The sequence below is a fragment of the Penicillium malachiteum genome (assembly GCF_028827825.1).
Source record: "Penicillium malachiteum strain IBT 17515 chromosome Unknown utg000004l:1.0-4883003.0:1.0-4884900.0, whole genome shotgun sequence".
In the NCBI taxonomy this organism is placed as follows: domain Eukaryota; kingdom Fungi; phylum Ascomycota; class Eurotiomycetes; order Eurotiales; family Aspergillaceae; genus Penicillium; species Penicillium malachiteum.
In genome coordinates, this window is record NW_026643097.1 from 2,289,738 (window position 1) to 2,312,214 (window position 22,477).

Below are 22,477 nucleotides of genomic sequence, written 5' to 3' on the forward strand. Positions count from 1 at the left end.
ACCCCATTTCAAGCTTTTGATCGTTGCTTAACCTTGTTAACCAAGTTCTTGAGATCATCCAAGCCAGATGCTTTGGATGACTTCTTCTGCTTCTTTTTGCGGTCTTGAGCAGCGGGCGTTATCTCAGCCTCACCATCATCTTGGTTACGCCGGCGTTTGCGACCCTCGTCCAACAAGGCCTGCATACCAGATGTTGCCTTGAAGCGCGGGTTGGTAGGATCAATAGCAAACTCATGACTGTCGAAAAGACTTGCGAAACGAGGATCATCGGTGTTCAACTTGAAGTCATCCGCAACAGCCGGCTCCTTGTTTTTGCCCTTACCCTTGCCCTTCTTTCGTCGTTGTTTCTCGGCCTTCTCAATTTCATTCATGTCGAAGTGCTTGATACCAGCCTTGGTGTCGTCCACCATCAGCAGTTCAAGCTCAGCCCGTTGAGAAGCCACGGCAGCTTCTTGAGCAGCACGCTCCTCGCGCTTCTTGCGCTTCTCCTCCTTACGACGAGATGCGATAGTAGCTTTCTCGCTAGGGTCATCGAAGAACGGATCGTTGAAGCCAAGATCTTCCTCGGCTGCGGCCTCGACTGGAGCAGGCTCCTCATTGTCGCTGGGGTCCGCTGCATCTTTGGCTTCCGCAGAGGCGTCACCGCTCTGTTTACCGGCCTTGAGCTTCTCCTTTCGTCTCTTCTTGCGCTCACGCTCCTTTCGCACATATTTATCGACTGTGCTCTCCTCAATCTCTGGCTCATTTTCGAAAATACTGTCCTTGCCCTTAGCACCCGCGAGACCAGATGTGAACGTAACTTCCATCTCGCCGACAGGACCCTTAGACTTGGATGAAGGGGCGGGTTCTGCACTCAGGCCTAGCAAAGCCCGCATGCGTTGTCTCTCTGCTTCCCGCTTGGACAATTTGGTGGTTGCACCTTGGTCCATAGTGTTGTCAACGACCTCCACGCCGCCATCTTCCTCATCTTCACTGTCGGAGCTGTCGCTTCCCAGGTATGCTTTCAGGTCATTTTCCTCAATTTCCTGTCGTGAACCTCGAAATGCGCGTGCTTGGGCCTCCTTCCGTGACTTGTCATCCGCATCCCAAGTCAACTTGACTTTGCTGTGTTGTAAAGCATCTGTCACAAACTCGTTTGGCTTGTAGCCGTCAGGGATACGGGTGCAGGCATCTCGCGGCTTGTCGTCATCAAAATCGGTGTCTTCGGGGACGAAACGAAGGTCAAAGAAGTTGGCGCTGGACAGATACTCGGCGCCGTCCACAAGGTCGTAGACATGCTTGGCACTATCCTTGGAGGAGAATGTAAGAACGGCATAGTAATAGCGTAGTCGTTCAAGTTGATAGCGTCGCAGCTGTGTGGTGTTGAATTCTTGGCCATCGTCACCTTTCAGCATTGACTTTTTAATCTCCTCCTCCTCCTCTTCAGAATCAAGTTCCTCCTCCTCCTCGATTTCCTCCTCGGCCTTCTTGGCGAAAATCTCCTTGGGGGGACCTTCGATTTCTTCTCTCTCCATGCGCTCCCGTCCGAATTCGCTAGGGTAGACAGAAACCTTCAGCAAACGGCCGCCAGCTGGCAAGAAACTTGAGAATACAGTCATCAAATCCTCAGCTCGAATATTGTCCCAATCTAAGTTGACAACGGCTATCCGGTCGGTGACTTCTCCGAGAGGGACATCCGCTCGTTGTTTGTCTGGGAATTCCAGTTCCTCCTCTTCATTCTCTGCCTCTTCTTCTTCGTCGCTTTCATCGCTTGAGCTGTCATCTTCAGATGATGAATCAGAGAAGCCACCGTCGCGAGCAGGATCGTAGCCACGAGCGTCAATCCGCTTCAATTCTTTTTGAACCTCGTTGTCGTCGTCGATACTGATGTTATCGTCGGCCTTTTCATCCTCATCATCATCCTCGTCGTCTTCGTCTTCGTCGAATCGGTAGAACTTCTTCAATTTCTCCTTAGTATCATCCCGAGCCAATTTGCGTCCATAACGGTCAACGGGGGCGTTGTGAGAGAAGTCCTCATCATCAAGCATGTGCGCGAACCGCTTGTCGAGTTTGACATGGGTCTGACGCTTGCTGGGGAGGCGATAACGTGGGTCGGACTGAATGCTGGCAAAACGAGGGTCGGCTATAAATGAGCAGTTAGAATCAATTGCGATTTTCTGGAAAGGGCTTTTTCCTAGATGGGATTGAGTGCGCATACTGATCACCTTGCCGGCTTCGCCTTGACCTCTGCCGCCCTTCTTGGACTTTTTCTTGTCTTGGCCTGCCATCTTGATCTCCAAATTCTTGAACCTGGTTTATGGAGAGAGACAAGGAGCAGAAATCCAACGAAAAATCTGGAATAGATTTCGTGAATCCAGTTGAAAAGTGACCTGTCGCCTCGGAGTGCGGACAAATTCTTTTTTTTTCTGCCAGTGTTTCAGGGCGGTCAACAAACACGTGCTCTTTTTCCAAATCAGGCAAGGTACGGAGTAGATGATCTACATATGAGACTATGATGGATGATACTTATATGGAGTTCACGAGCAAGGTACGTACTATGTATATATGTATGTATTCGACAAAGAATCGCGAAGCTGAAAACAACCAGAGTCGTAAAAGGAAAAAACCAAACCATGACGCAGTACTAATTGTGCAATATGTGTTGAAGGCATTTATCTACGTGACAATCTTTAATGCATAAACGATCAACATCCGAAATAACGTTTCTCCATCCATCGCGGCTCTCCCTCTTCCTCGATCCGACCAACGATGACGTTGATCTTGGGGAAGACCGCAATGAGGCGCTTGATGCCTGTTTCTCCGGCCGCGCACGTCACGAAGACGATCCTGCTTTCTTGAACTCCATGGTCAAGCAGAACACGCACGGCCATGAGTGCAGCTCCGCCGCTAGACATCTGTGGATCCAATAATAGAACACTGGTGTGTTCTTCCAGGCGTGGAGGTAACTTCAAATAGTGCAGCTCCGGTTCCTGACTAGCGTCGTTTGTCTGAATCAATACCCGCCCGGTGATACAGTCGGGAATGCTCCGTTTTAAGGCAGTCTCTAAGCAAGAGCCTCCACGTAGGATAGCAACAGCGGACACCGTTCCTAGTGGGTTGAGACCGAGATATTTATTTCCTTGTGGTGTCTCCACACTGGCAGGAATGTATTGTGTCATATCCAGGGCACTGGGATATTATTAGCTTCTCAACACTTATACTGTCATCCTGATATGAAAGAATTACCGTTCGATGAGGATGGAGGCAAGTCGATCAAAGTAAAAGACAAAATCATCCTGCTGCGTCTCAGGGTTTTGCAGAATGGTATTCATACCCAGGAACTGAGGCGTTGAGGGTTGCACATGGACATTAGGAGGAAGTTCCACCTTGGCTGCAATAAGGCCCAGCTTGTGAAGCTCTGCCGTGTGCTTTTCAGACTTCTCTTGAAGCTTACGCTGGATGTGCTTGACAACCATATCTATATCAACTATTAGTTTTGAAGAAAATTGCAAAGATAACTTGCTGACTGACCGATGGCAGTTAAGTTCTCAATGCCGCGAGGGATGATGATATCTAATAAGTTAGAACTCTTGTGGGTTTGAAATCATATCCATTCATAGTTTGACCCACCGGAGATTCCTCTTTGAGGCTCCACAAATCGAGTGTAAGATGGCTTGACAAAGGTAAACCACTGTTTGATGATGCCTTCGATATCACGGCCTCTTTCCCGCACGTCACGAAGGACTACAAGCGACATTAGCGCATAAATCGTTGCAACCTAAGTATAAGAAACATACCTCTCCGGCCTAGACAAACATCCATGTCGGCCTCGACGAAGATCTAGCCTGTTTGTTAATTCGATAAAGGCTAAAAAATGAGGAAGGGGGCTTACTTTGACGTCCAGCATTTCGGTAATCCTGGGGTCATGCAGAGCAAGAATGCCCTCCAAGATCAACACTCGAGGGGAATACAGAGTGGTAGTCTGTGGTTGACGCTGGTGCTCTGCAAATGAATAGACTGGGATATGGGCCTTTTTTCTACATAGTGCTGGTCAGATGGAGGGAAATGAAATATTCTACTTGGGAGATTGTGTACCCTTTCTTCAGATCTCTAAGAGTCTGTACCAGAAGATCAAAATCAATTGAATCTGGACAATCGAAATCATACTCGTTTGAATGCGCCTTTCGATGATCATCTGAAGACAAACTCTTATAGAACGAATCCTGTTGCAGTACAGTATTAGATTGAGCAAATCAATATGAATGCTGTGAAAACGCTCATACCATTACTAGAATCACCACCCAAGGTAGATTCAGCGACTTGACGATCTCCATGGCCACTGAGGTTTTGCCTGAGCCAGAACTGCCAGCAATACCAATAATGCTGAGATCTTGCCATGGCGGAGAGTACTTCACCTCCGGGGTGGAAGAGTAAAAAGGTGAGATTGACTCCATGATCCCAAAGATCCTCCACCTTACACCTCTGGGATCAAAAGGTGTGTATCTCGGTTTATCTCCAAGTCCATGATGGATTCGGCTTAGCGCGTGACTTTCGCTTCGTGCTGACATAATCGAGAGCTTATAACTTTTCCGAGCTTTTCCTTCCGCATTTTCTTTTCTTCCACCATCTTCTCCTCTTCAAGAGCTTGAGAAAAAATTTTCCAGCACCCACTTTCAGCGTTCTGCCTTCTCCCATGGCTTTCGTCTCCCGGGTCGCCTTTTAACTTGACGAACAGCCTCGAAGCTCTGTTGTGGCACGGCTTTCGTTATGTCTTCTGCTAATCTCGTATGACTTCCTGCTGTGACAACAGTTCTGGTTGTTGACTTTTAACACTGCGCAGATGTCTCGCACTCCCTCAACTACAACGCCTACATGGCACCAGTTCGAGCGGAAGGTTGATGAAGTCAAGCCATCCAAAACGTGAGTTGATACCCTACACCACTGCCTTTTCCTGTGATATGATGCATCTTGAACTCAAGTTGGGAATCTCTCTGAAATATACTGAGGAGAACATGTTAACTTGTCTATCTGATTCACTCATTTTGCCTTCATTCTGTTCGATTGAATTGGCTTAGTATGGTAGCTGACTGAAAGCTATAGTGACATCAATTACTTGGTTATGGACTACTTGATCACCAATGGATACCCTGCCGCCGCGAATAAATTTGCCGTTGAAGCGAATATTCAGCTCCGTGCAGATGAGGCCATTCGGGAGCGGGTAGAGATCCGAACTGCCATCAATTCTGGAAACATCCAGTTGGCCATTGAGAAAATCAATGAGTTGAACCCTGAGGTAAGAATCATATCCCTGCAAAATTTCCAATCACTTTCTGCCCTCCTCTCCTCGCTGCGATGATTATTCAACGTTTCATGCACCACTCCTATTACACCCTTCGGGGAGTTGCGGATAGTCAAACATCTTCAGTCCTCAGTATGAGCAGCATTCACAAACTTTCTCTGTTGTCTACCAAATAATTTTTATTGTGTCAAGACTAACAAGGTTGAATAGATCCTAGATGGCGATGCGTCTCTTCACTTTGCTCTCCTCCGTCTTCACTTGATTGAATTGATCCGCCCCTGTATTCCAAACCCCGAGGAAAAAGTTGGAGAAGTTACTGCTGCACTCGAATTTGCCCAGTCGCAGTTGGCACCTCGCGCCACTACCAACCCACAGTTCCTCGATGATCTGGAGTGCACCCTTTCGCTCCTTCTGTTCCCCAGCGAGCATATCATCCCCTCCCTAGCTGCCCTTCTGGATCCCACTCTCCGTAAAGATATCGCCACCCGTGTGAACGAGGCCATCTTAGATGCTCAGCATGCCCAAAAAGAGGCTCGATTGCGTAACCTGGTCAAGCTTCGCGTTTATGCCGAGGCAAAGGCAAGAGCTGTCGGAAAAGACATCCCGGATAAATTGGACATCGGCCTGATCAGCGATTCCCAAGAGGTCGGCAGCAATAATAACAGTAACGGCGCCAATGGTCGTGTCTCCAATGGTGCCAATGACACCGTCATGTCTAACAGCGGAGATGCTGAAGGCACGGTTTTTTGAACTAGCATTTGTCGCAAGCTTTGTTTGCTAGCGCAATCTGGCGCAGAGTCTTCGCATTTTTGGCATCCTTCGTTTTCCTCTCAGTCTTTAGCGTGGCGCTTTGGTGTATCATCATGGGACATATTCTAATGGCGTTCAAGGTCGGTCTCTCGCCGAAATGATTGATACCCTCATACTGGCTAGTTCGCTTCACTTATTAGCTTCTCTCCATCTTGTTCGTCTTTGATAGCCAGTATGAAATTTCTACCGAATTGAAAAACTATTTCTTTTGAAAACTGCATCATCCTTGTAAATTATTTTTTCACTGTAGGTTTCTCCTGCCCTCACCTGGGCAAGAGTGCTCGCTCTATGTGCTCGTGAACATTTTTTGAAATCCATCTACCAACTTGAAGTCTTTACTGCCAGTAGGAAGTCCACATTGCTCACTGGCAGCTGGTACCGCTGCCACCAGTTGACACAGGCTGCCACTGCCAGTGCTTCGAAGCTTGAGTTCAAGTTTACAAGGTTTAAACTTCAAGTTGAAATTCCAACCTCCCCAAGCTCATGTCTCTACTAGTACTAGTAAGTAGTACTGCCAGTGGTTCACTGGCAGTTGATAGTTCAAACAATGATATCTGGTATGAAAAATCAATTCAAGATCCGCAACTCCGTACTAGTAGATACATATTTGTTTGACATCAACAAACCTGCGAGAAACCCGACGGGAAGCCACTTTCCAGACATTCACGTTGCAAGCTAGATAGACAAGAAGCAAGATGGAATAAAAGATCGGTGTACATGCGAGGCAGCAAGGATATTGTACGGAGGTCATGACACCTCATTTGAAGGTAGTATTGTGGCATTGATCAGCACCAAGAAACAACCTTGGAAATATCCGAACGCCCAAGTTCATCCAAAGCTACAAAAAGGGAAAAATTGGAAAAAGATAAGAGAAATGATAAGAAAGATGAGCAAAGACATAAATGGTCTATTAAGATCGCTCAAACCAGCAAATCAATATGTAGATCGCGCCTGATTTTGGGGATATTCTGGAAATGCGCAGTCCAAGGTGTATGTAGATTCTTGGTTATGAAAGTCGAAAGGACCGTGCTCCTTAGAAGCTCATCAGATCTGGAGAGAATATATGTTAGTATTATTGTTCGAAATTCGATGATTCAAGTTGAGCATACCTCTTCCGAAGAGAGCACGCTTAGCCCAATCCATGGCCAGCATGCACCGGGTGCGGAAGCTGACACTCTCAGCGAAGTAAATACTACGCCAGAGATACATAGCGACGACACCACCGCTGAAGCTCAATCCACCGAAGTCGAAGATGGCGGCGTTGCTGATGTACGCAAGGCTGCCCAGATGCTTGTATTTGAAAGCACGATAGACAGCTTCGTCAAGGTCACCATAGTCAATCTCGTTAGCCCTGAGACCCGGGAGAGCGGAAGCAATCTTGCTCAACTTGCGACCCAGGTACACGCCCTGCTGGTTGGCACGCTGAGCAGTGGCGGGCAAAGAGGTGAGCTTCGTGTCAATCTGATGAAGAAGCTCGGAGAGCTCGCCGTAGTCGAGGGTACCGGAGTGATCAATGTCGTATTGTTCAAAGAGGCGGTCGAGACGGCGAAGATGATTCGAGGCTTGCGGGAAGCGCTTCTTGACTCTGTTGGCGACATCGCGCCACTCGGAGAAAGTAAGATGGACCTTCTCCGGATCGCGGCCCTTCTCCCAGGCGACGGTGCGAAGGAATCGAATGATGTTTTCAGCAACGTTGTTCTGAACGGTGGAGCAGTCACCGATGGCGTAGACGTCACCAAGGGGTGCACCAATCACGCGAAGGTGGGAATCGGTCTCGAGAGCGTGCTTGTTATTCTGTCCGTCAAGACGGCTGGACAGGGTTTCGCAGATCTTAGCACGGGCTATACGTAGTATGTTAGTACTGCAATATAGAAGTGGAATAGGATAAACTCACAAACACCAGTAGACCACAGGCAGAATCCTGTGGGAATCTCCTTGATGACTTCTTTGCCATCTTCCATCTGACTGAAAAGGACGCGGTCATTCCTGACCTCCTTAACACGAGCACCGGTAAGCACCTCAACCCCATCACGGGAGAAGCGACCCTTTTAAAGTTAGTATCAGATGGGTATACTAGGCTTTAATTTTATAAAATACTGACCTCGGCATATCGGGAAAGGGCCTCATCATAGGTATTAAGGATGTGAGTTCGGCTTTGAATAATATGCACTGAAATCTCATTGCGAATGATCTTAGGGAATGAATGCAGGAGATCTTCATTGAGCAGATCGAAGAGTTCGGCAGCAAACTCAACACCGGTTGGGCCACCACCACATACCACAAACGACAGCAGACGCCTGCGCTCTTCGTCGGAGGTAGTTGGTAGACAGGCCATTTCCATGTTGTTCAGAACCTGATTCTTGATCTGGCGAGCATCGTCGATCGTCTTCAGGAAATTGCAGTTTTCAAGACCTTTAACTCCATGAGGATTCGTCACACAACCTATATACCAATTTTAGCATCACACAGATAGACCAGCCTCAACAATTGGTAGGCTGGAATGAAGTTTTGGAGTGAATCAAACATACCAACACCAACAACGAGCTTGTCATAGGGCAAGTAGAAGTTTCTCTTGTTTCCATCCTTATCAGTTTGCGAAACCTCAACCAGCTTCTCGGAGAAGTCAACATCCGTAGCTTCAGCCTTCAAGAAATGACCGTTGACACGGTCAATGATTCGTCGAACTGGTTCCACAAGCGAACGGAGACCCAAGGTACCAACTGTAGCAGAAGGAAGCATGGGAGTAAAAAGGAAATAGTTTGTAGGCGAAACGACTGTGATATGATAGTCACCAGGGTTCAGGTTCTTAAGCAAGGCAATACTACCCCAGCCCGTACCCAAGATCACCAAACGAGGCTTGTCCTTCTGCTGGAGCATGGACTCAGAGTCATAATCTCCGACAAGAAAATCAGCGATTGGCAAATTCTTTGGGCCGCCGTGTCGTGGGTTCAACGCCAATTCCGAAACAGGGATATCCTCTGCACTTGGCGTTTCACGGTAGGTACTAGCATCATAGATGAAGAACCCAATAACCCAGATAGTCGCACCAGCGAAAAGAACACCGCAGTATGAGAAGGTCTTGCCAATTACCTTCATAATACGAGACTGCTTCAAAGGTGCCACTTTTCCAGGCGCGACATCGGACTTGAATCGGATCGCGATTGACGCTTGCAGGGCCGGGCTGGAAACATGACGGGGTACGGGGCGTCGAGCAACGGTATTGAGAGAACGTGCAATAGGGAATCTGCTATTCAGTGAAACTCTCGAGCTGCTCAATCGAGCCGACAGCAGTCCAATTGACCGCAGCGCGGGCCCGTCCGAACGACTCCGGAGCAACGCCGCGCTCATGATGAGGGAGCTCGCACAACAGCGCAGATCACTTGCAGCAAAGAAAGTAAAACCAGGTGCGCTGAAACAAGGCAGATGTCTGAAGATAGCAGGGAGATAATTCAATAATCAAACTAGAGAACCCTCCCTACAGCTAATCTAAGGAAACAAAAAGGTCAAGAATCGGGCAGTCTACCTTGCACTCCGACGTCATTAAGGTCACGTGAGAACGGGACATCGGCACGCTGTGAGCTTCAGCCGTTTCAGCCGGTGTAGATTTTAGGGCAAAACAGGATTGTATAGTAATTATGGACGTGAGAAATGATTTCTATTATATGTACTATTGAGATGTGGGGAATAGATAAAGAAAAGACCGGCCTAAAAATTGTAAATCAACATAAACCATCCACCCCCAAGATGCGCCGCCGCATGCAGAAAGAAACAAGGCCTGTAATCGGGCTCTTCGAACTTGACAAGAGAGTAAATCGACATATGAGCAAGAAAATAACCTTGTTTCCATGGAAGATAACCTGTCAACGCCGTTCCCGCCTCCTATGCAAATAAAACAACCTTCTTGATACAGTGAAATTCAATACCGAACTAATTTCTCGGCAATATTTGAGAGACCCGCTTAGTCCCAATCTTCGAGATCGGTACTGGATCGCTTCTTCCCAACCGAGCTTTTGCGGCTCTTAGGACGCTTGTTGGCGCCCGTGCTTGTGACAGAGCTTTTGCGCTTCATGGGGCGAGACCCACTGGGCATAGCATCCATGTCATCGAGATCTCCAATGGCATCGATATCTCCTTCATCGTCACCGGGAGCGACCTTGAACTCTTCATCGATGGCAAGCAAAGTGGAAAACTCCCGGCATTTTTCAACCATCGAGTCTTCGCTATTCAGCGAGGCCATATTCTTCGCAACAGCTTCCCAGAACCTGTCACCAGTCACACCATGCACCTTTGTTGCAGTCTTGTTCAGTTCCTTAGTCCCAAGTTTACCCTCTTTGCCATGGGAATGGACTCCGTAAAGCCGTCGCAAGTAAGTCCGGGCCTCCCATAAGATGGATAGCGACGCGGCTGCAGTAGCTAATAGCCGCAGAGTGGCCGGATTTGCTAGTTGCGGCATAGGGGGAGGTATGGGAATGGCAGGAGTCATACCCATCATCCCGCTGGGGGTCTCGACCATGGGAGGTCCGATGGGACTTGGGAAAATATCGGTTTCGATAGCATGGGCAACGACAGTACCGGTTGAAGAGACAATTCGCTCCAAAGTCAGGATAGTAGGAATGAGTTCAGCCATCTGGCTATAATCAAAGTAGGCAAGATTTTGAGCAATGAATCTGGTGAGTAGGAGGTGTTCTGGTGGATCTCCTGTGGCATCAAGCTTTTTCAATTCAAAATTAACCTTGCCGCAAAGATTGGAGAGAAATTTTTTCTGATACTTGCTGTTGCTGATCTTAACGATCTCAAACAATGAAGCAAGCTTAGAGACATAGGGACGAGCAGTTGCACCAGTAGAATCGCCAACGACGTCTCGCTGGTAGTAGAAGGCTTCTTGCACTGCCCGCATGTATTCTCGTTCGAACATGGACTCATACTGAGAGTGAAGCATCTTGTGAGTGTCGAAAGCCACCTTAGCAATGGCTGGCACTGTTGAAGTCTCCAGTGAGACCAACACACCTGCACACTCCTTAGGATGGACTAATCCTTGCCGATTGATACTTGCGATGAGCTCAATGGCGGTCAGAGAGTAGACATCTTGCCGTGATTGCGCAACCTTCAACATATTCTTAAGGAAATGCTGAGCGATCAATGCCGCTGCACCATCACTATCGCTAGCTTTGAGCGAACCTCCAAGTCGAGTGGGGTTTTCCTGGGACCCTGTATCTGCGGTGGACATGACCGCCTTCTCAGACTTGCCCTCGTGTATAGCAAAGAAATCTGCAAATGATCCAAGGACGATGTTTTGTAGCCTGGGACTATCTTCTTTGAAGACTTCCGAGAAGATTTTGCGTGTAGCTTCACGGTCGAACTGGCCTGGCCAAGATTGACAGATAGAGCCCAAGCTCTCCAGAGCCATGGCCCTGACGTCCAATGGCTGCTTCGACGAGGCATAAGGCAGAATGGAGTCAACCATTAAACCAGCAGAGCTTTTCCCGTTCCATGAGGGGTAAGCGCCCTTGAAGGTACCAAGAAACTTTTCAAGATCGCATTGTCGACCGATGCAGCCCAAAATTCGGATGTAACTCTTCACACGGCCTGCAACAACGGTATTTGCGTCCATTGAAAGGTCGACTCTTTTATATTGCTGTAACGGGCCGATAACCGATTTTGTCAATTTGTATAGCCTCGTGTTGTCTTCTCGTCGGATTCCACCGATTGTCCACAAACATGCCATGGCCTCATTAAGTTCGGGAATGGGTAGCTTTCCCAGATTTTTTAGGAGAAGACCTTGCACGTTTTGCAGAAGAGTGTCGTGAGATGAAGATAGATAGGGCAATACGCAGCGATAAATGATCACTACCGATCGGAATATTTTGAGATCATCATCTGTTGCCAGATGTCCAATATAGGGCTGCAAAGCCTCTAACTGGTCTGGGCTGAACAATTTTGCATTGGATTTGGCAAAAATTGTAATCGTCTGCACGCGAGGTTGTTGGAGCTTTTTCCCAGAGTCTTCCGCATCGTCGACTAGTTGTTGAAACATGATAGACACCAAAGTCTTGCATACCTTGAAATTCATAGCTGCTGACTTGGATTTCTCAGAAAGAACGGCTTTGATACAAATACCTAGGGAATCCAAGGCTGTCTCACTATCCGCAACGAGTTTGACGATCAAACGAGCCTGTTCCTGAAGCGCCACCTTGATTTTGGGAGCTTCCGATACCGAGTCAATAGATTCATGATATGGCATGAGCCACATTTCTTCAAAAGTCTGGCGAGCCAAGGTTGCCACACTTTCTTCAAGATCGCCGGTACGCAGAAGAAAGTTATCCAATATGGCCAACTTCAATTTTCGCTTATTTGTTTTGTGGTACAGCTCTTTCAAGAGACCGATGCAACGCTTGCGGATTCCTGCGGTTTGATCGGACGTGCACGCAAGGATGTGACGGCAACCTTCCTCTTCAAAGTGTTCGTCTTCTTTAAGCCCAATACACTTTGCAACGAGAGACAATGCTGAGTCCCGAACCATAGGCGAAGCATCCTTGGTGCAGCGAACAATGACAAGCATAATGGACTTATCTCGATCGAGCAGGGTAGGGTCTTTTTCAAGTAAAGATATGACACTCTTCAAACTTCGACTGCGGACCTTGGCTTGGTCGCTTGCGATCGACTTAAGAAGCACCCCCAGAATCCTGTCAAAAGCCTTGCCAAAGTTGGAGTTCAAGACAGTCAAGCTGTAGGCGAATCGTGCATGGGTGAAGGAAATGGGGTCAAATTGTCTGTGGGTTTCAAACCAGCGTGTGTCCGAGAATGACCGTGATAGAAGAACGACCAAATCATCGGTAAGATCATCGTGAACAAGTTCCTCCTTCTCGTCAGAGTTGTAATACAACGAACACACGGTCTTTGCCCATTGAGCCAGATAGAAGCCCCGGGCACTTGTCAAATGTGAGCTGTCTGACTTTCTATCTTGCGACAGATACTCAAGGGCCATTCTGTATGGTCCTCGCGGTGCAACGAGGTCTTGGTCATGTAGCGCGCGCGAGCAGGAGTCCTCGAATTGCTGCTTCAGGAAATCTGTGAGGTCACTGTCTAGATCTTCCATCGCAGGGAGCATGTGTTGTACATTCGTGGTCAAATCGGAAATCGCAGATCCCATCAAACCCAAAAGTTCCAAAGCCATACTTTTCGCTGTTGCAGGACTCTTATCGAGCTCTGCGATTCCAACCATGTGTAATGCCATGATTCTGAGGAGCAGCTCAGCAGCGGGCCAGTCAATAGACCCGAGGACACTAATCAAGTCTTCCGTGAAAAGATCCAGGATATTTCTGTACGGTTGGTCCCCACTCTTAGTCGAGGTCATCGCTCGCTGCACGATGAACTTCACGATGTATTGCGCACTGCGCATTGCATCGTCGCAAAGTCGGTTTACTTTGGCTGCCAAACGCTCCAATGATTCGTCCAGCTCCTCATCGTCCAATTCTGTGTTCTTTGAATCATTTTCATCGCCCATGGTTTCGTCGTCGTCGTCGGCGTGAATCCGCCTCTTTGCCTTCGATCTTATAGGAGTGTCAAGAGCAGTTGTTTGCACCAGCTGAAGCACCAATGCGGTAAGTAGCTGGATGTTCTTTCCATCTCCAAGTTTGAACTGCCGAGCACTTTGGCGGGTGGAGGGGAGCTTTTCTAAGGAAACCAGGATTTCATCCAGAATGAATGGGCGTTGTTCAGGATACTTCGCAAAGATCTTTGCGAGCACATCCATGCCAGCACGTCTGGCTGATTCGTACTTTTGGTATCCAATCGCGGAATCTTTGTCATTGTGCGCATTTTCAACGAAGATCAACTTTGTCGCAAAGAATTCTGCTGCAGTTATCGTTCCCTCCGAGACCTCGACACGAGACAGGAAGTCTGCGAACAGAGCCAGAACTTTCTTCGTTTGATGAATCAGGCTTCCAATAACACGCTTCTGTCCGGAGAAAAACGCAAAAAGTTCGCCATTCTTCCCGCCAGAGCGTGACTCCACCGCGGGGATGATGCAATGGTCAAAAGTTTGATTCAAGACGACGGGAATGGCTTCTATGAGATCTTCTGGACAAAGATCTCTCTCTGTTCGACGCCCAGACATCGTTTCCAATAGGGTACTGATGGAAAGAAGAGCATTCAAAACATCCTCAACCTTTGCAACCCACTCTTGCGCCTCTGCTTCACTGGATGGATCATTCAGGGTTAGATCTGGCGATTGTGATGCAATAATGGGTTTCTCGCAAAGTTTCTGTATTCTTGTGAGGTATTCCGATGGAACATCCTGCAGTCGATCAAATCTAGCCACTTTTTGAATGGATTTTTGTAGGCGGCCGTGGGCATCGGATGACAGCAGTGCGCCATGTACTTCCATTGACCTTGCACTCACGAACAGTGGATTCGGTCTGTCTGTGGTTGCGACAATTGTGGTTTCGGGTTCGATTTGATCTTCTGCTTCAAATACCTCGCCAAGAAGGTCTTGAAGCTTCATAAGAGCCTCATCGGCCTCAGCCTTTTGATCTCTCAGGCGAATGGCACTCATCGATTCTTCGGGATCTATCAGAATTTGAAGCAATGCTTCTTTCCTCTGTTGTTCATCCTTGACTGGCGAGGACTTTGTTGGCGAGGACTTCACGGGAATCACGATCGAAAACTGGCTAGACGGTGGCTGAGATGATCGAGGCGGTTGTGGAGTTTGCGGCTGTTGAGGTAGCTGTGGGGATTGATATGGATGGGGTGGTTGAAGCGGGGGGGTTTGGTTGGATTACTTCGGATGGCTGAGTTGGTTGGATCGGTAGAAATGGGACAGACTTTGTTGTTTTGTTCGCAGCGAAGGCCTGTTTATTCCATGCGGCGGAAGCCTTCTTGACGGCTTCTTTGTCTACTTTCACCTTCGGTGTCGATGTCTCGGGATCTGAAATGTAGTCAGCACGTTGTCCTAGTCACCTCTGGCGTTCTTCTTCTCTCACATCTGAATGCTATATCCGTCGAATCGAGCATCAATTTCGCAAACGATCCCAGCTGGTAGCGACTAGAGGGAGGATTTGGGGTAAGAGGGTTCGAATTCTGGCTGCCAGTTAGAGCAGGAGGGAGCTTAAACTTGCTAGAGAAAGAAAAGATAAGTTTGGTGAAAGACAACGTCTGTGAAGTTGGAAGAAATATCTTACAACTCGGTCAACTGGTCTCCATCTAACAATTGCTGAAGGTATTTGCAAGAGGTATCTGGGCGACTCGAGTCATCCTGCCCTGATTCAATCTCCGCATCCAGCTCATTCAATGTATTGCGACCTGCTTGAAGAACATGGTTGATCGACGTGGTATTTGACGGCCGGCCAACATCGGGCTGAATGATACAGTCTATCATAGGATTGCTTCGCGTTAGATCCTGATCTTATGGTTGATTGATCGAGGTTGGGGGTTTAGGTGGACAAACCAAGGCCAAAGACAGGCGCACTAGACATGGAAGAGTACTGAAGCGCCTCATCCACTGACAGTGGCCGAGATCGATTGGATAGTGACATATTTGAGGTATGACCGGGCTGCGATTGAAGATGGCCGTTCACAATAACTTGAACGGCGTGGCCGTGTTGGTCCATGATGGGCGGTTATCAGGCAAGACCCAAGAAAGGAAGGTGCTAGTCACGGGAAAAAAGACCTGCTTGAAGCAGAGTCATGGCAGGTGGAATGCGCATCTATGACATGCTTTATGGGTCTCCAGAATTCGATTTCGACTATATAAGAAGGAACGGAGAGAAGCTCCCGATGATCATTAATTCGTTCATCATTTCATTCAGTGACCCCTATACTGCCGGATGTTACCGCCTGCGTGGATATCAATTTGGTCCGTGCGTCTCGAGACATACGTTCATTCCGCAACTTCATAAATCTGAACTTGTGCTAGTTCAGACAATTCATCAATTACCCAAGTGCTTTTGCAATTAATTAAAGTGCTCAATTCAAGATCTTCTTATTATAATATCTGAGATAGGATATTTGGTCATTCAGTCTCCAGAGACACAATCTGCTTTCGCAAGTCCATTGGAGATATTAATGACATTCTGCACTGCACAGTATGCGGAACTTGCAACAAGGGCGGGGAAACTAACTGTGGCCTTGGAATCTTCACGGGTCCCTTTATTTGCTAATTCCAATATGTATATCATTCCCCAGATTTACTTTCCAGGTCCCACCATCTCTCTGCAACCCATTCAGCTCTTCGAGCGGAGGGTTCCGCTGCCTATATTCCTTCCGCGGAAGACCGAAAGACCGAGTACTCGAGGCTGTTAGACAACATTTGAACACAAGGATGTAACCGATATGGAAGAAAAGAGATACTCCATACCATCATCTTCGAGCTTTATAGTGTCGACGAAGGAAGTGCTGTCCTCAATCTTTACTCTCTTCTACGGGAAACATAAGTAAGGGAAGAAGGATAAAACATTCGAAAGTTCAAGGGTCTATATTTGCTGTATAACAATGCGCGAGTAGAGTATTAAAATAACAACGTTACAACTTTTTTTCATTCCATCATCATGCTAGAAAATTTTCAAGCTGCGACGGCATTTCCATCAGGTACCAAGGCATATTCCACCTGGCCACTCTTCTCAAACTCCGCCATGTCAAGAGCCACAATCACACTATCCCGCACCACCTGCTCGGGGTCATTCAGGAACTTCTTCAGGGTATCTTCAACTCCCTCCTCGTCACCCAGACTGCCTAGGGCCTCAGCGGCTTCGTGTCGTACCATACCAACCTCCTTCAGGTCACCAAGGCACTCTGTGAGGCAGGGAATGGATGCGGGGTGGCACAGCTGCCCGAAAACAAAAGCGACCTCGTGACGGAACAGAGCAGAGGGGTCCTTAAGACCCTTGGCCAATGAGTTAATAGCATCGACCGCTGTGGGGAGATCGGGAGGCGAGGCAAGGTCGCGGAGACCGAACATGGCGCGGTATCTTTGGAAAAGAGGCAGCTTTGTGTCGAGCAAGGTCTTCTCAAGTTCGGGAATAGAGGGTTCGTTCGCTTTCAATGGCATAGGAGGAGCAGGGTCGATAGAGGTGAAGTCACTGCAAAGAAATGGATTAGAAAGATCTGCGAAATCTCTGTATGTAAAATGTAATTTTGGCTTTCAGAAACATACCTAGGCTTAAGTTTCTCCGCCTTTCTCTCCTCGGAGTTCTCCCAGACAATGCGGTCAACAGCGATGTCACAAGTCTCCCGAACAATTTCCAACTCGTTCTCATCATCACGCAGCTTCTTCAGAATTTCCAAGCTTTCAGCGTATCCAAGGGCACCGAGAGCCTCTGCGGCCTCATGACGACACATCGCATCCTCCTCCACATCTTTAACGACCTGCTGCAAGTATGAAACGGAGTCTGGGTTGCGGGTTTGACCAAGGCAGTATGCGAGCTCATGCTTGAGAAGAGCGGATTGGGACGCGAAACCAGCGGCGATCGCTTGAATAGCAGGGAGAGTCTTCTCGGTGGGAGGCTGCAGGCAAGCCAGGTGCTTAAGAGAGAAAAGAGCGCGGAAGCGACGAGCGAGGGGCTCAGATTCGGAGACGAGGACCTTACGAAGGGTCAGGACAGTCCCGTCAACGCACTCATCGGTAGCAGAAGGAGCCATAACGAAGGCTTTATGTAAAAATTAAGGGCTTTTAGAGTGCGAAAGTGGTATTTGAAAAAAAGTTGGCGGGACAATCTTTGAGATCTTATCAATAATTTTTAGAGTGGGGGGGTGGCGGGGCTGCGCCGATTCGGGTCTGGTTGATCCGCGCAAATTCTACTATTTTGTATAGCGTCCTTTTTCCCTAAGAGAGTCTAGGGCTGAATTCTATGAGGTGGATTTTTGAGGCCCAAAAATTTATTCCCAAATTTCTGATTGCCACTTTGAGTATTGACAATTGAGTATGGTAGCCTATAGAATATAAGATCCCGTGAAAACTTTTACATACCTAGAATGGAGTCCTTTTCCGACAAGCCCTATCTATCAATAGTAAATACTAAGCACTATAACGTACAGCGCGAAATCCAGGCAATGAGCAGTCAATTACTTTAATTTTTTTTCCAACCAGCAGGTACAGAATGAGATTTCAATGCTCGATCATTGAAATTGAAAGTCACTGCTTGATGGTTTCTTCCGTTGCCATCTGGACCTTCGCGCCAAGATCTTTTTGAACACGAGCAAACAGAGCTGTGATTTATCAGTATGATTCAACTCATGGTATGGAGGTCATATTATAGCCTACCATATACAGAGTTGCGCAAGATTGGAAATTCCAGGATTTAACTCTTTTGATACTCCGAATCCGAATCGCCTGTGACATAGGGCAACTCCTACCTGATGCTTCTTTGAGGATTCTGGAACAATGCAAGGTATGTAGACTGCGTGCTCCTGGATTCTTATATGGCAACCTTGGAAGTGATAATACCCAAGTCTCCTTCGGTGCTTGAATATTTCTCTGCTTAATTCATTCCGCCTTTAGGTACAAAAACATCACATCATCTACATCGATCTATCCATTCATCCATCATCCGAGGATACCGATCTTAAGAGAAAAGAGACACGTAAGCTGTGATTTAGTTCACATCTATTAATCATTCATTCGAGTTGTCTGATGATCCAAATTCTGATTGATTACCAAAGGCCTGCAGCCCTAGGGAAGACCTCTTGAGGGTGGGTCACTGTCGTCATGACTATAGCCTCGATTCTTTCTCAGGATGGCCTCACATTCTCTATCGGTAGTAATTCTCCAATTCACATGTCTAGGAAAGCTATCTCAAACTCTATGGTTCTTTTCAGTTACACATACTGCGTCACCCAGAATATCTCCCGAAGCCAGGCCTTCCACGCGGCATATCGAAAGCTTAAACAAGGCTACCCATGGATCGGCTTTGTTTAGCACATTGAGATGCCTTTTTACCACGCGAAAGACTATTGCCCAAGTGTCACAGAGCCAGAAATATAATGCGTAATGCTCTAATGGGGAGTAATGGCAGCACTATGTTGCTTCCGTTTTATCTGGAATCTGCTTCTAGGCCCAGTAGCTGCTAGGCACTAGTGGTGCTAGATACGCATTGAGATTAGAAGTTAATACTATTGATCTTGCACATTTATATCTTCTGGTGTCTGCTAAGTGAATTTCATCTAAAAAGCTGTCAAAAATGTCAAAGAACCAAGTCGTTCCAGTGCTCAATTCAACCCAAGTTTGAGGGTGATCCTAGGGCTGTTCAGGTATTGGTATGCTTTCAATGTTAGCGCCACGAGTCTTGGGGCATTGAATCATATGGATTACTTGTATAAACCCTACTATTATGTATCCCATGGAAAGTTCAAATTGATAGTGTACTTATTGGATTTACCCACGTGCATGGTTGAAACAGATGAGTATGAACCTTTTTGAGATACATGACTCAATATTTTCTATGACCTCAAGCTCGAATAGAAAACTATAACCCTGCGGTTGTATACTCTAGAGAGCCGCATAGTTTGAGAATAAGAAAATCATAACAAAGAAATGCGCATCTGATAAGACTCTCATCTCAACTCTGCTTCTTGAAAATCTCGAGACAAATTGCCTTCAAGACGGGACATGCCAACTCAGATGACTGACTCGTGTCGTCTCCACACAAGCAGCTTTGATACCACAGTTCAGCCACGGCTATTTCTTGGTTGTTCTCGGTTTGTTTCAAAGGCGTTGACCAAATATCGCTAAAATGAATGATGAGAAGCTTGCATATGTGCCGATTTCCCGAGACAAGAACAGACTAGAGCCTTAAAAGTGATCTAGACAGATTTTATTGATGAAATAGAGCTCATATCTGAACTAAAATCACTAATTTTGGCAATATACTGATAAATGGCTCTCTTCAGACTAGATGATCAAGCCAGTAGAGATTATGTTGATCATCTAGAAGGCCTGAATTCAGGGTTGAGTCATTTTTGGAATTAGTGGTGGTTGGAACCTCTCTTGTACTATGTTTGGTTTGGCCCCAAAGTATTACGCTTCCAAACATGCAACATGAGGGATAAATCTGACTTGAGAATAGTATCTACCTGGTCACTGGAAACTCGGTGGCATCATGAAGCATACTTGTGAAACATGCTGCTTCTCCGTGCTATGACCGCCAGGGTATTGTATGCATGGAGTCCTGGGATGAGTAAGTATGGCAAATAGCAGAAGTATAAGAAGGGGTTTGACAGAAAGATAAATCCCCAATTCCATTTTATCTGAGGTTTCCAATACTACAGACTTATCATATTTGAATTCTGAGGTCATTGCATCCCATCATGGTGACTTTGGACGGAGCTCACTTTGATTTCGTTGTTGTTGGAGGAGGCACAGCAGGTAATTGTGTTGCTGGTCGCCTCGCAGAGAATCCCAATGTCACTATTCTCATTATGGAAGCTGGAATCGGTAATCCTGAAGATGTAACCGATATCACTACACCCGCTCTAGCCATGGATCTTCGCAACAGCGTGCATGATTGGGCTTATAAGACCACAATGGTCAAGCGTGATGATTACGAACGTATCGAAAAACCGAATACTCGCGGAAAGGCCCTCGGTGGTAGTTCCTCGCTCAATTACTTCACCTGGGTTCCAGGATGTAAGGCTACCTTTGATCAGTGGGCTGAATATGGCGGCGATGAATGGACCTGGGAGCCCCTGCTCCCTTACCTTCGCAAGAGCGTCACCTATCATGACGATGCCAAGCTCTATTCATCCGACTTCAACGCACTTGGCAGTGGAGGCCCCATTCCTATATCTCATGCTGAATTAATTGATGAGATGAAAGATTTCCGGAGTCTGCTGACACAGGCTTGGAAGTCTACAGGTCAGCCAATGACGGAGAATATTTATGATGGAGAGATGAATGGTCTTACCCACTGTTGTGATACCATTTATCGAGGCCAGCGCTCTGGAAGCTACCTATTTGTCAAGGACAAGCCAAACATCACCATATTGCCGAATGTACATTCAAAATGCCTGATAATTGACGAAGCGGACGGTGTATGCAAAGGAGTCACCGTTATCGACCCTTCTGGCAATGAGCTTAACATCTATGCCAGTCGCGAGGTTATCTTATCCCAGGGTGTCTTCGAAAGTCCAAAACTTTTGATGCTTAGTGGTATCGGTCCCTCCCATGAACTTTGTAAACACGGCATCAACACCATTGTTGACTCACCACATGTCGGCCAACACCTTCTTGATCACCCTGGTGTCCCATTCGTTCTCCAGGTCAAAGAGGGCTATGGCATGGAAGATCATCTCCTACGTAAGGGCCCAAAGCATAGCGCTTGCCTCGAGTCCTACCAGCAAGGTCACCAGGGTCCTATGGGATCTGGCCTATTGGAGATGGTGGGCTTCCCTCGCATTGATGAATATCTCGAGAAAGACCCACAATTCGTCCAAGCTAAAAAGGCCAATGGTGGTAAGGATCCCTTCTCGCCTTTTGGCCAGCCTCATTTCGAGCTTGACTTTGTTTGCATGTTCGGTAGCGCCTTCCAGTGGCACTTCCCTACCCCCAAGAAGGGTCAACATACATGTGTGGTCGTGGACCTTGTTCGACCTGTATCTGACCCGGGTGAGGTGACGCTCAATAGCGCAGACCCATTGATCCAGCCGAATATAAATCTTAATTTCTTCTCAAATGATCTGGATATCATCGCCATGCGAGAGGGTATCCGCTTCAGCTACGATGTTTTGAAGCATGGAGATGGTTTCAAAGATATTGTGATTAGCGAATACCCCTGGGAGATGCCTCTTGACAACGATGAGGAAATGAAGAGAGCAGTTTTAGATCGCTGCCAGACTGCTTTCCATCCTTGTGGCACGGCCCGTCTGTCAAAGAGTATCCAGCAAGGTGTTGTTGATCCAAAGCTCAGAGTTCATGGGGTTAAGAATCTTCGCCTCATTGACGCTTCGGTTATTCCTGTTATTCCTGACTGTCGTATTCAGAATTCGGTTTATATGATCGGCGAAAAAGGCGCCGATGCGATCAAGTTCGCCCACAAAGATCTTTATTGATCACATGCTATCCACTCATTAATCCCTCTCTCGGATTGATCACGACGTGACACGTTTTGTTTCCTGACTTAGTCTTTTCATTTCTGCTTATGCCAAAAACAGAAACATTATAGTATGTGAAATTGTTTGGGTCAATCTTGAAACTTCCGATATTTCAATTAGAACACAGTAGTGTGTACATGTATGCGTAAGACAGCTTTATTCAGATTAGTGAGGTCAACGTTTTGATGGTTGTAGATTTTGACGGTATGCCATTTTTTAATTTAATCAAACTAATCAAACTTCCCTTCCATTTTCCCATAAAAGGTCCAGACTATCAATTTCAACTTCAAGTTTGGAGAGATAGCATCA

The 22,477-nt window shown here is 47.1% G+C and overlaps 7 protein-coding genes across 7 annotated transcripts; 2 read left to right on the forward strand and 5 right to left on the reverse strand.

The window, feature by feature from the left end:
* Positions 1–8: 8 nt before the first annotated feature.
* Positions 9–2,267, reverse strand: N7483_008979 (pre-rRNA-processing protein ESF1; the record flags this gene model as incomplete). The annotated part of the gene is made up of 2 exons (XM_057092406.1): positions 9–2,122; positions 2,198–2,267. 2 exons carry the CDS (start codon positions 2,265–2,267, stop codon positions 9–11), a joined length of 2,184 nt encoding a protein of 727 aa, XP_056943580.1.
* A 417-nt stretch (positions 2,268–2,684) lies between these two features.
* N7483_008980 (uridine kinase family protein) lies at positions 2,685–4,433 on the reverse strand (the record flags this gene model as incomplete). Its single annotated transcript, XM_057092407.1, has 8 exons — positions 2,685–3,168; positions 3,226–3,457; positions 3,511–3,552; positions 3,610–3,723; positions 3,777–3,819; positions 3,872–4,016; positions 4,075–4,202; positions 4,263–4,433. 8 exons carry the CDS (start codon positions 4,431–4,433, stop codon positions 2,685–2,687), a joined length of 1,359 nt encoding a protein of 452 aa, XP_056943581.1.
* A 313-nt stretch (positions 4,434–4,746) lies between these two features.
* Positions 4,747–6,028, forward strand: N7483_008981 (glucose-induced degradation complex GID8; the record flags this gene model as incomplete). Its single annotated transcript, XM_057092408.1, has 4 exons — positions 4,747–4,764; positions 4,820–4,899; positions 5,080–5,272; positions 5,489–6,028. 4 exons carry the CDS (start codon positions 4,747–4,749, stop codon positions 6,026–6,028), a joined length of 831 nt encoding a protein of 276 aa, XP_056943582.1.
* A 1,093-nt stretch (positions 6,029–7,121) lies between these two features.
* Positions 7,122–9,436, reverse strand: N7483_008982 (putative NADH-ubiquinone oxidoreductase 64 kDa subunit; the record flags this gene model as incomplete). Its single annotated transcript, XM_057092409.1, has 5 exons — positions 7,122–7,138; positions 7,198–7,929; positions 7,983–8,133; positions 8,190–8,530; positions 8,617–9,436. The coding sequence occupies 5 exons, from the start codon at positions 9,434–9,436 to the stop codon at positions 7,122–7,124; spliced, it is 2,061 nt and encodes a 686-aa protein (XP_056943583.1).
* A 610-nt stretch (positions 9,437–10,046) lies between these two features.
* On the reverse strand, positions 10,047–15,696 carry N7483_008983 (putative sister chromatid cohesion protein Mis4; the record flags this gene model as incomplete). Its single annotated transcript, XM_057092410.1, has 5 exons — positions 10,047–14,801; positions 14,869–15,014; positions 15,070–15,203; positions 15,268–15,457; positions 15,534–15,696. 5 exons carry the CDS (start codon positions 15,694–15,696, stop codon positions 10,047–10,049), a joined length of 5,388 nt encoding a protein of 1,795 aa, XP_056943584.1.
* Positions 15,697–16,646: 950 nt separating this feature from the next.
* N7483_008984 (deoxyhypusine monooxygenase) lies at positions 16,647–17,722 on the reverse strand (the record flags this gene model as incomplete). Its single annotated transcript, XM_057092411.1, has 2 exons — positions 16,647–17,163; positions 17,238–17,722. 2 exons carry the CDS (start codon positions 17,720–17,722, stop codon positions 16,647–16,649), a joined length of 1,002 nt encoding a protein of 333 aa, XP_056943585.1.
* A 2,664-nt stretch (positions 17,723–20,386) lies between these two features.
* Positions 20,387–22,126, forward strand: N7483_008985 (GMC family oxidoreductase; the record flags this gene model as incomplete). The annotated part of the gene is made up of 1 exon (XM_057092412.1): positions 20,387–22,126. The coding sequence occupies one exon, from the start codon at positions 20,387–20,389 to the stop codon at positions 22,124–22,126; it is 1,740 nt and encodes a 579-aa protein (XP_056943586.1).
* Positions 22,127–22,477: the final 351 nt, after the last annotated feature.